We start from the raw sequence: 13,062 nt of genomic DNA, 5'->3' as shown, positions 1-13,062 counted from the left end.
ACTTAATGGCTTTGTACCCGTTAGAGATGAATCACTGACGGTTGGTAGCTTGTAATTTGCTCTGCATCCGTTGGAGATGAACCTCTATAGGTTGGTAGCTTGTAATTTGCTTTGCTTATGTTGGAGAAGAATCACTATAGGAATGGTATACATCATGCTCTTGAAAAAATAGTACTCCTTTGGTCCTTAATATAAGACCTATTGTGTAATATAAATTACATTATAAAAAGAGTCTTATATTTGAGATCGGAGAGAGTATGTGAATTGGTTTTGCATGATAATTTAATATCAATAACAAAACTATATAATGCAGAATTATTCACTAGTCATCAACAATGAGTTCCTCTATTGGTGTTGGTGTTTCTTAGTGTTCTTTTTAATTTCTTCTTATGCTTTTGAATTCAGTTCACTTGTTTTCGTAAGACGTATGGATGAGTTCAATAATAGATAAAAAATCATAATTATATAAAAAAGAAAATTTAAATAGTTGAATATCCCCTGGAGGAAAAAATATATTTTGGGAGACTATGATGCAAAATTTTAGATTTCTTAAATGGGGATATGTCTGTGAAAAGGCAGACTTCATAGTTGTTATGCAGAGAAGCAACACAGAACTGGTATTCAAAATTAAATAGCGCAGCAAATCAAATGTGGAAGTTTGACCCAACGAGCTAAAGAAAAGCATTGAGCAATCTTAACTGATACTATTCCCAGACATATGCAAGCAATTGGCTAGCTAGCACATTTGATCAAAGCATAGGACAGGATGAAAAAACTAGAACGACACCACCACTTTCAGATTAAAAAACCAAAATATTACAGAAACACGACACCATCACTTCAGACTACAACTGAAAACTATTACAGAAACAAGCTGAAACTGATCTACAGAAGAGATAGCCCCACACATGTCAGAGCACTTGACCTCAAGAACGAGAAATCTTGTCCATAATGTTAGAAACTAGCTCCTTACTTTCTCTGAGAACTTTAACACTTCGACTGAGCATCGCACGCTTGCCAGCCATGGAAGGCGACTCCTCCAGCAAGCTTTCAATTCCTCCAAAACCCGAAGACGTGAAACATGCAGTGATTTCCTTCTCCAACTCCCTATCTATCAGATTGTTGATGCTGAACTGCAGGTGCAGGGCTATGGAATCAATGAGCCTCCTCAGCACAGTCCTCCAATAAGCAATCATTCTCATCTTCATGTCATAAGCTTGATTCAGAACTTCCATGTGCGGTCCCAGATGACCAATCTCTATGTTGTTTCCAAGACCATTAATATTTGCAGCACTATGACCTTGGCGCACAAGTTCAACAAAAGAAGACTGCTGAGCCATCAGATTACTGTATTCAGTCATGTACTCTGGATTACAAGTGTAATCTGTCAGCTTTTCCATTTCGATGGCCTCCTTTACGTGTTTCTTTGAATACTCTCTCATTCGAGCAATCATATTTTCTCCTGCTCTGCATGTCCACCTCTGAAGCTGATAATAGTGTTCTGAATGGCGGTTGATGACTCCAATCACCACTTTTTCCAGATAGTCCCACACATCATCAACAAGCTGAATCGGCCTCGACGAGATTCCTTCGACTTTCTTCCGCAATAAAGCCAGAAAAGCCGTGCGAGGCATGAAGTTTGGGAGGCCTATCCACTTGGCTTCCTCCATGAGCATTATTTCATCCGTGAGAAAATTCTTTTTGTGGTTGCTTTCTGGACATTCATGAAGGTCCTTTGAGTAATTGTTGAGCCTCTCAACCAAGCGAGCCGTGCAATGCATGCTTTTGTCTTCTGGGTACTCGTCAAATTCTCCTCTGATTAGAATTTTCTTGAGTGACTCCTTCACCGATCCAATTATATGCATGAAAGCAGCCATAGCATCCGCAGCACAAGTGAGGTTTTTTGGTAAGCTCTCCAGCTCATAAAGCTGAGAATTGAGCTTCTCGTTGATTTTTTTCAACATTTCTGGTAGTGTCTTTGAAATAATGGAAGCTTGAAGCTGAACTAGCTTCTGAGCCAAAACAGGTACACCCACCATGGATTCGTCTATCTTCGACAGAAGAGGATGATTCTGGAACAGCATAGCTTCCTCCCTCCGAGCATCTTCATAGGACTCATCATTAATTCGATTCCTCACACAGATATAACCAAGTCCGATGTTTACATCATCAGCAGTAACCTTCTCCCGCAATCCTTCAGGAGCCTTATCTGCTTTTGTTACAACAGCCAGAGTTCTCAAACCAGTTCTGTCAACACTCTGTGACAACCTAATGGATTCACAGGTTGGAAAATCAACAGTAGCTGAGAGAACATTCAAAATGATAGTTTCCTCAGGTTTGATGTACTCCATGATCATGTCTTTGATCTGGTCATAGATGTCCTCAGGCTGTCCGCGAACAGGAACTCTGGTTATACCTGGCAAGTCCACCATGGTGAGATCAGGAACACCATTTTTCTTCACCAGCAAAGTCAATGGGGTGTTGCAAATCCCTTTGGACTTCCCTGCAAGCTCTTCGGTTGCTGTGTTTATGGCATTGGAGACATGTTCTTCATCTGTTAATACAGTTATGTTACCATACTCCAACTCAAGCTCTGGCTGTGCTAGAGGGTGATTCTGAAGCCTCATAATTAAGGGCACCCTAGTGCAGATTCCTTGCCCACGAGGCAAACTGATTCCTGCGAGAGATTCCAAGACACTGGACTTGCCAGAAGACTGGTCACCCACAACGACAATGCTTGGAAGCTGAATGCCTTCTTTGGTGATGTTAAGGTGTCTGAGGTTTTCCACAACGTCAAGAATTGGTCGGATCTTTTCATTGTAGGAAGAGACAATGGGTGGAACAACGTCACCATTGGACTTCTGAGGTTGCTGATTTGGGTCCGAGGACAGAGACTTTAGCCTCTGAATAAACTCTTCGGCACAATACTTTCTCATTTGGTTGTGAAATATTCTGAGTTTACGGAAAAGTGATAATAGGTTTCTGAAGGGGTAGGGAAGGTGTGAATTGGGGACAACGATTCGGAAGATGGGGGTTTATATAGTAATGGGTGAGCGTAGAACAATGATTCAGATGATGCGTTCGGAATGAAAGAGAGAGCTGGGAATATTGATGCATTTCGGTGACTTACTCAACAAGGAAAGACAAGAAATGGGTGGAAACTTTAGTGACTCGGCCGAGAGAGTAACTTGGTACTGTATAACTATCTACTTGTTCAGTTGTATTTAATAATGATATAATATTACTAATGTTAGGAGAGTTACAAAGTTATATAACCATTGATTATATTAAGATTTTTCAAAGCGAACTACATCTATATAAAATAAAAAACTTAAAAGACATAATGTTAAAACTAATTCCATTTTCGGACTACGCATGACTATCTCCAGGTTATATTGTCTAGAATGAAAGGAATATTTTTGTAGAAGCATATAATTCTCAATTAAAAAAAAAGAATAAGGGTGCAAAAATACCTATAAACTTTTAGAATTGGATCCTCTTCATAACTGTTTCAAAGGTGGAAAAGTATATGTAAACTTCAAAATTAGAGCAAAAATGACACTGTCGATAAATTTGACTAACAGCTGGTACTTTTTGTGATGAAATTCATGCTATGTTATGAAAGTGCCTAAATACCATATAATTTTTATAGGTGTAAAATATTTTTTTATAGGTGTAAAAGTACCAATTAATAACCGTCTAAACAAATTAATTATTTTAGTTTTAGCCAAAAAAACTCTCTCAAATTTTATCATATTATTATAATACTAATAATTTTATGGTTAATGTATATGTTTAGTCCTCTTAGTTCATTAAGTTTCAATTTAGTTTCTCGCATATATGAAGTATATTTTCAGTCACTAAGTGTTAACACTATTGGTCTAATTAATAGAAAATACAAACTTAATGAATTCAAATGTTGACTATACAATAGTACATATGAACATATAAATAAATTTATTATTTTAGTTTTTAAAAAAATTATTAAATTTTATTATATCAAGTTTTAGTTTAGTTTTTTAAAATCATAAAGTATATTTTTATATATGGAAAGATGGGTTATTGATGTTAAAAATCAGATTAAAACTTTATTACGTTTTGTTTTAAATATTTTTCAATTGAAAAATTTTAATTTAAAGATTAATATTTCAATATTTAGTTACAAAGCTACCATTTAAATTTACCAAATCAACTTTTTCTGTTAATAAGAGTAACAGTGTTAACGTTAAGGGAATTGAAAATATACTTTATGTATTTAAGGGCTAAGTTAAATTTGATGCAAATGCAGAACACCAAACATATATATATATATATATATATATATTAAATATAACATTATTAGTGCTACAATTATAATAAAATTTAATAGAGTTTTTTTAATAAAATTAAAAGAATAAATTTATTTGCACGGTCATGAGTACTTTTGCACCTATAAAAAAATATATGGTATTTGGTGTACTTGAACTAAAAGTTTATAAATATTTTTACACTTTCATCCTTTTTTTAATTAAAGGTATTTTGATAAAATCATAAAATTAGTATGGACCTCACTGTAAAAAGCAGTGGTCGTAAGTCAAATTTAATGACGGTGTATTTTTGTTATTTTATATGTTTATAGGTATTTTTGTAGTTTTAAAAAGATTATAGTGATAGGTGCATTTTGGCTAAAAATGTATAGGTATTTTGTATCTTCACCCTGAAAAGAATTATCTGACGGGATTGGTACCCAAACGGTGAAATATTCTACTTATCCATACTCATATATACGTTGGCAATATATAATTATATAGAAGCGCGCGCGCGCACATACAAATTCATGGATGCTCTTTTCATCAATCTCGATTAAACCCTATTCTCAGTGAGAGTGAGAATGGGACCATTACTCATATTAAGCATAACCTGCATATGCAAAAATCTCAGTCAAATACACAAAAATTACGTTTGGTACGAAATATTAAAAATAAAGTATTGAGATTAGAATTGAGATTAAGAAAATAATATTTAGTATAAGAGATTACTTATTATATGCGATTAGACAAACCCATATACGTGGTAGCGACGGAATTTTGCATTTAGCGACGGAATTTTGCTAATCCGTCGTTAAATTGATTTTTTAAAAAATAAAATAAAATGCCACGTGGCACCTCTACCGATTGCCACGTCATCACTGAGACCACCTCCACGTGTCGCTGCCACCTCACATCTACTGCCACGTGTGCGCCACGTGTCACCCCACATAATTCCCTTCTCAAAGTGACTTCTCCATGGCTTGAACCCAGGACACCTCCTTCGTGCGTATGTACGGCTTTACCAGTTGAGCTGCAATGAACCTGTTGACTTATTATGTAAAATTAAATATATATTATATTATTTTACACAAACAATTATATATACATATATATTATTAAAAACTAAAAATATACTATATGATAATTTCAATAATAACTATTTTAATAAAAAAATATTTTTTAAATATTTTTTTTACTATTTTTATAATTTTTTATTTTTTAAAAATATTTTTAATATCATTTTAATTTCTAACGACACTAATTTTGAATTTTACATCATAAATAATTTTTCATAAATAATTTTTAAATTTATTTTTTAATTAACATTGATAAGATATACAATTTAATTATATATATTATATTACATTATATTATATATGTATATGTGGTTTATATATTTGAAGAAAATCATTTACAATTAGTCAAAAAATCTTATTATTCAAAAAATTTAAAAAATAACTACTATAATAAAATCTAATAAATTATTTTATATAAAAAATTAAATGATTTAAATAGATTATGATAAATAGTATTTTCTTACTTGTATATATATCCTATGTAATTTATTTTCTTAAACTTTGCGACGAAATTTGCGACGGAAACAAATTCTGTCGCTAATTTCTGACGGAATTTCCATCGCTAATTTTTTTGACAGATTAGCGACGGAATTGTCTAACAGAAAAAGATTCCGTCGCTAAATATGGATTAGCGACGGAATTTAGCGACGGACAGAAATTCCGTCGCTAATCTGTCAAAAAAATTAGTGACGGAATTTCCGTCGCAAATTAGCGACAGAATTTGCAACGAAAAGAATTTGTTTCCGTCGCAAATTCCGTCGCAAATTCGCTGTTTTTTTGTAGGAATATCATGAGAAAAGTAGTATTCTCCAATCCTATTTCTATGAGTTTGCTTAATTCCATGTAACAAACAATTAGTTATGCTAAAGACTTTTTTAATTATTCTTTTCAACTGCAATTCTTGTCGATATCCCTCATTTTTTATGTTTTGTACCAAACAGGACCAAAAGGTTGAGATGGATGGCACCCTAAAGTATTTTTTTTAATATGCATGTAATATTATAAAATATTTTATTATACATCTAGTATCTTAAAATATTTTTTATTTAAGCTTAACACCCTAAATCATTTGATATATCTAGTATTCTGAAGTAATTTTTCAAGTACTTTTAGTATCCTAAATTATGTTTTAGTGTATCAAACATCCTAAATTACGAAATAAAAAGTTGCACTAAAAAAATATTATAAAGTATTAGATGTATCCAAAAAAAATTTTAAGATGCTAAATGCATCATAAAATACTTTTTGATATTAAATGAGTGTGAAAAAAATATTAACAAAAAGCATGTTACCTCCCATTCTAATTATAAGACTTTATTTATAATATACAAATAAAGTCTTATAAATAAGACTTGCACTGCTATGCGAAAATCACTTGATATGATAGAAACTTTGTAAGGAATAAGGATTGTTTCTCTCCGCAATCGTCTTACTTATGCTGTCCACGTCATCTTCCTGCACACCAACTTGGAAGCGGGTGGAGACTTAACGTGAGGGTTTTCTTTATAAAAATATATAAATTTAATTGAAAATTACGTTGGCAAAAACAAAACAAAAAAAAAGGAAACGATTTAACGCCTCTGAGTCAAGTCAAAATTTATTTTCTTTCCATTAGCTTTTTTATACATTAGTTGTGCATCTGTTCTGTTTCCTTCCAACAAGCTTTCCCCCCTTTCGCTTTTGTTTGTACGAATTCTCTTCATCCTTCTCTCTCACTCAGCGCCACCTTAACTCATCAAAGAATCATCGTCACTGGGGGCATCACCCTCACCTTGGGTTTTCTCTGCATTGGTCCATTTGACTTTGAAAAAAAATTAAATTGAAAGAAATATAAAAAGGGCAAAGAGGTTGGGAAAAAAGCAGAAAATGACACTTGAATGTAAAATTCTTATTTTATCCTTAAATAATAAAATTTTTTCTTTAAACACACATGACCATATTGAGATTTTATAATTTGTTGAAAAAATCAAATTGCCCTTTATTTTTTTTTAACATCAAGCATTCTCACTGACCAGCCGATTGTTGAAATTCCAATATTGACATTGGTTGTTGGACCTTAGGGGGTAGCTGACCACCACAGCTGGCTGACAATTGGTCGTTGGATCTTTAACAGCTAGCAATTGTTTATTTTAGGATTTTTTTTCAAATCCAATAACACGTCTGATAAATTCTTTAAAACTATTAATAAGTTTAGTGTATCAGTTAACACTAAATTTTTTAGAAAATTCAAAAAAATGACATTTTATAATTTCAGTAACGTAGTTAATAAGTCATGTAATTATATTAACAATTCTCATAACACCATTAAATATGTGATTTGAGAGCTTTTTATATTTTAAGAGACTAGTTATGACATCATAAATAGGAAAATTTTTAAGTCTTGTAATGTGGTTAGTTCATTATAGCAATTAACAATATGTTTTTTCAAAAATTCAAAAATTGGAACTCATATAATAATATTAACCACTCTCATTATGGCGTTGACAGAATTTTCCTATGAATATTGATGTTTTTAATATTAGTTTCATATGATGATTGTACAACAAATTTTTTTTCATTTATTAAGCAATCGCTATAGTTATGAGAGTTGTTAATACCGTTATACGATTATTAATATAATTATATGACTTGTTAATAGTGTTAATAAAATTCTAAAAATACCACTTGTTGAATTTTGTGAAAAACCTATTGTTAACTGTTACATCGAACTTGTTAATAGTTCTAAAGAATTCATTAATTGCATTACTATACTTAAAAAAAATTTCTAAAAAAATAGTTATTGGCTGTTAGAGGGGTCATCGGGTGGCCACTGGTCCCACCTGGACTCCTGTGGCTGCCGCCAATAAGGATATTTGATGATCTTTAAAAAAAATAAATTAAAGGGTAATTTAGTTTTTTCAGCATATTTTAAAATCCCAATTTAGTCATTCGTGCTTAAAAGGAAATTTTCATTATTTAAGTGGCCAAATGAAAATTTCAATATTCAAGTGTTAATTTTTTTTAAATCTTTTTCCTAAAAAGTGATGGATCGTAAGCAGATAAAAAACATATTTTAATCATTAATTTTATATTTAATCAGATAAAAATAGTGCGTTGGCGGCCTAAAAAAGGGTTTCGACAAATAAAATCGGAAAAAATGAAACAACAAATTACCCATATGAGGAAGATGAGCTCTTTCTTCGCAATCATACGTCAAGTTAAAAAAGAACACGCAAAAAAAAAAAAACAAAACAAAACAAAATTTACCGTAACATTGGTCTCTTGCATAAATTAATTTAAGAATCATGCAAATTCTCAATACACTGCTATAAAAAGTTAAATAAGTAACGCTCGTTTTGTAGCACTTATTTAATTAAATGCTACAGCTCTTATGTAATTTTTTTTATTTTTAAAATATTAAACAATTGTAACTGTTTCATATGTATAATATTTGCTGTAACATTTGTTTAAGGAAGTGCTTAAAAAGTAGATGTATTCAAATTATATTGAAGATGTGCTACAAGTATTTCTTATCAATTTTTTTTTTTAAAAAACCCTGCACTTTACTCTCAAGCTCCTCTTCGTTTGTACTGTATACTTTCTTTTGCTCTCTTCACGGCCACTCCTTTCCTTTACCATCTCTCTCTGTTTTTTTTTTTTTGGCCACTCCTCTTCTTCTTTCTATTCAAAATCAATCATCATCTTTTTTCCAAAGCTTACTCATAAGGAGCAACTAAGGAAGAGATTTACAGCTCTGCTTCTTTTCTCTTATTCCTGAGATCAACAAAGTCAGCAAAGATAGGCCTTTGCTTCTTTCACATTTATGAGGCTTAGAAGATAATTTTTTTTAACTCTTATTTAACTTTTAGATTAGGCATGATTTTTTTTTGTACATCCTCTGAAATTTGAATACATTAAGCATGTATGATTAGTATGTTTTTGTCCATAATTTTATATTCACATTATTTATTTATTTTTCTTACTACTAATTAAGCATGATGTTTCATTTTTTTTAATATTTTGGCTATACTTAAAAACCTGATCAGAGCATAGTATTAATATGTTGTATATGATTAATTTAAGGGAAAATTATATTGGAGGTACCTATACTTTTTTTCAATTTTCAATTTGGTACTTATGTGTTTTTTTATTCTTAACTAAATCTTTATTTTTCCTTTATTAACATCATTAATCCTTATGTAGAGACTAAAAATATCAATAGAACAAAGTTATAAGAGCTAATGTTGCTAAAAAGATAAAATTAAATGTTAAATGTTTAAGAGAAAAAAACACATAGGTACCAAATTAAAAATTGAGAGAAAGTATAGGTACCTTCAATATGGTTTTCCCTTAATTTAATATTGACAATTATGGTCATGCCGTTAGTTGTTATTTATTGTAGAATTAAAATAAATTAATTTCACTGAAATTGTTGTAATTGCATAATAGAGAGACAAATTTGTTGTTTATATTAAGTTAATCATTGGTTGATATTAATTGTATGTAAATATTTTTTGCATTTTATTGGTGAAGGGAAAAATTTGTAAATAAAATTGTTGAAAATTTAGTTCTAAAAAATCAGAGTAAAATATTCTAACAATTCTTTTGTCTTGTCTTAGTTACACATATTTCTCTTTGATTTTAAAATTATACATTTTAGCACATATCATTAATACGGTTAAAGAATATTTTGAAATTTTTTTAAATTTATGTTTAATTAAAAACCATATTAGAATAAACCTTATTTACTACTTTACTCCTCATTATATTAAAGCTCTAATTTATCTTTTAACATTAACATTTATTAATGATTTATTTAATATTTTTACTAAACTTACTAAGTTAAGATATAACTTTCTAATTTAATCGAAGATGCATATATACAATTACAAAATATTTTGAGCTAACATATATATTTAAAAAATTACTTCATAAGTAAGTTTTAATAAATAAACAAAGTTAAACATTTAAATTTATTGTAAAATAAAAATTTGTATTTATAAAATTAATTAAACTTGTAATATGGTAATAGATTTAATAGTATAACAAAAATATTAAAATATATATTATAATTATTTTGTAATTTTAAATAAAGACACGTCATATGTGAACAGGACAATTTCTCTTATTAGCATAACCATGCGTAGTAAGAAAAAAAATACCTCATCCCGGTCTGTCTGACTTGGGTCCCTCCTACTCATAAATGAACAGGGCCATTACCCATAACCATGCATATTCCCTAAAAAAAAATAAGAGAAACATTACGTTAAGTATCCTCCGGTCCTAGTTTGTGTAGTCCAAAAAGAAAAAACACACATGTAAAAACCACTTTATGTGACAAAAAGTTGTCAAAGTTTGCTTCTTCTTTTTTTTTACACGTAAAAATATTTTTTTAAAATACTTTTGAGGGGTTGGCGAACTCCTTCCTAGGAGTGTTTGGGGTAGGGATCAAAATCATGATTTGGGAGTAAAAATCATGATTTTGGAAAAAAAAGTAGCTGAACAACTATTTTTTTATTATTATTATTTTTTTTTACAGAATCACAATATGTTTTTTTTTAACCTGAAAAATCACAATATGTTGAAAACCGTGGTTGTGGGGTATCAGGGTTAGCCAAATGTTTTTACTACCCTCTGTTTGGATAGGAAGAAAAGTTGAGAGGAAAGAAAATGAGAAGAGAAAAAATGGAAAGAAGAGAAAATTAGAGAGAAAATATTATCACCTCTCATATTTGGATAGACAAGAGAAAATAAAAAGGAAAGAAAATAAGTAAATATACAAGTGACTAAAATACCCTTTCTGTTATATCAAAATATATTTTGATTAAAATCAAATTAAATATCATAATGAAAAACCATATTTATATTAACATAATCATATAATTTAAAATCAAATTATTTGATAAAAATATATTATCTTGTTATTATATTTTAATATCAAATAATTTTGTAAAAAAAGAAAAAAAAAACATTTTGTGTAATGTAATGCTAAAATAACCAAAACAAAAACTCTATTTGTTTTTCCTTTCAGTTCATTTTAGAAGGATTTTTTCAACTTTAATTATTTTATTTTTCAATCAAACAAACACAGAAAAAAGACTTGATGACAATAAATAAAGTGAAAAATTAAAAAAAAGTATTATTTGCTAGAAAAACATACGTAAGAGTAGAGAGAAAAATATTTTCTTCTCATTTTCGCTAGCTCTATATATGGAGACAAAAGTTGAAAGGAAAATGGGTTGTTGGACCCACCTTATTTTTTTCCCAACTTTTCTTTCCTCCCACTTTCCTTTCCGCATCCAAACAAGAAAAAAAACCACTTCTCCTCTTATTTTCGTTTATAGTTTTTCTTCCTTCATTATTTTCTCTTTATCCAAACATGGCATTAGAGATGAAAAATCATGGTTTGGAGTATCATAATGAGTGTCTCATATTATAGCCAAAATAACCTTATCTTCTCGCTTTTAGCATGAACCATTGCTATTACTAAGCTTCTTCTTTCATCTTAAAGATGTCCTATTTACTTTAACATTGATAAACAATAATAATTTTTTATTCATTTTTGCAAAATATTTTTTAAATTTTCAAATTTTTTTATTATTTAAAAATACAAAACAATCATTTTTATTATTTTACTATGTAAATATCACATTAAGTGAATTTTTTGTAATTTCAATATAAAAAAGTGATTCTCATTATAACCATCCAAATATTTTTAATGCATAAATATCACTTTTTTCAAATAATCTACTATTTTAAAATTTATTCTGGAAATAATTTTTTTATCATTTTTTCCCGGAACCTATTTTCTAAAAGCTAATCCAAACATCCTCTTAATGTGAGGGTTTTCTTTATAAAAAGCAGTTAACCTTATTTATTTAATATTTAAATACTTAAATAACTTTTACCCCTTGAATCTAATTAAAGTAAGGGAAAATCCATAAAAAAAACATGAAAAATATTAAATCTCAAATGAGAAATTTTTATAAAAATGTGTTATTATTTACAAGTCAAGTATAGTAAAAACTTGTAAAAATATTGAAAACGATTTAAATTTAAGATTTAGTAATTTTCAGGTTCTATTTGTAATATTTTCCCCTAAAATAAGTAAATTTCTTTACACATTATGTATTATGTAAATAAGGTTAACACTTTATTAGAATGATACCAATTGGAAGACTATTTTTTATTTCTAAAAACATATAAATATAGTTTAAAAGACTAGATTGAATAATGAATGATTTAACACCTTTAAAAAAATTAGATGGAATAATGCATGCTTTAACACCTCTTAGTCAAGTCAACGTTTATTTTCTTTCTATTAACTTTTTCATACATAAGTTGTCCATTTTTTCTGTTCCCTTCCCACACTTGCTTTCCCCCTACGTTTTTGTTTCTGCAAATTCTTTTCATCCTTCTTTAGCTCCACTTTTCCTCATCAAAGGATCATCGTACCTTCATTTTGTTTATTTTATTTTATTTTGATATTTTTCCCCTTTTAGTTTCACTTTGGGCATTACCCTTACCTTGGGTTTTCTTTTTGTTGGTCCGTTTGACTTTAAAAAAAATTTTAAAAAATAAAAAAGGCGAAAAAGAAGAAATGTGTTGTAAGCAGATAAAATAAATAAATAAATCCCATTCCCTTTTCCTCATTTTGAAGAAAAAGGAATAGGATCCTACTAAAAGAATCTTATTACTAATAAAAGGTTAACCCTAGA

At 29.6% G+C, this 13,062-nt stretch overlaps 1 protein-coding gene across 1 annotated transcript; it reads right to left on the bottom strand.

Annotated features, from left to right (window-relative positions):
• Positions 1-926: 926 nt before the first annotated feature.
• On the bottom strand, positions 927-2,936 carry LOC114739390 (dynamin-related protein 4C-like). Its single transcript, XM_028927453.1, has one exon. It carries the CDS (start codon positions 2,934-2,936, stop codon positions 927-929), a length of 2,010 nt encoding a protein of 669 aa, XP_028783286.1.
• Between the last annotated feature and the right edge of the window lie 10,126 nt (positions 2,937-13,062).

This window comes from Neltuma alba, unplaced genomic scaffold (assembly GCF_004799145.2).
Source record: "Neltuma alba isolate B1F8T4 unplaced genomic scaffold, ASM479914v2 tig00002822_pilon, whole genome shotgun sequence".
NCBI classification, from domain to species: domain Eukaryota; kingdom Viridiplantae; phylum Streptophyta; class Magnoliopsida; order Fabales; family Fabaceae; genus Neltuma; species Neltuma alba.
This window is presented reverse-complemented; position numbering and strand designations above follow the sequence as displayed.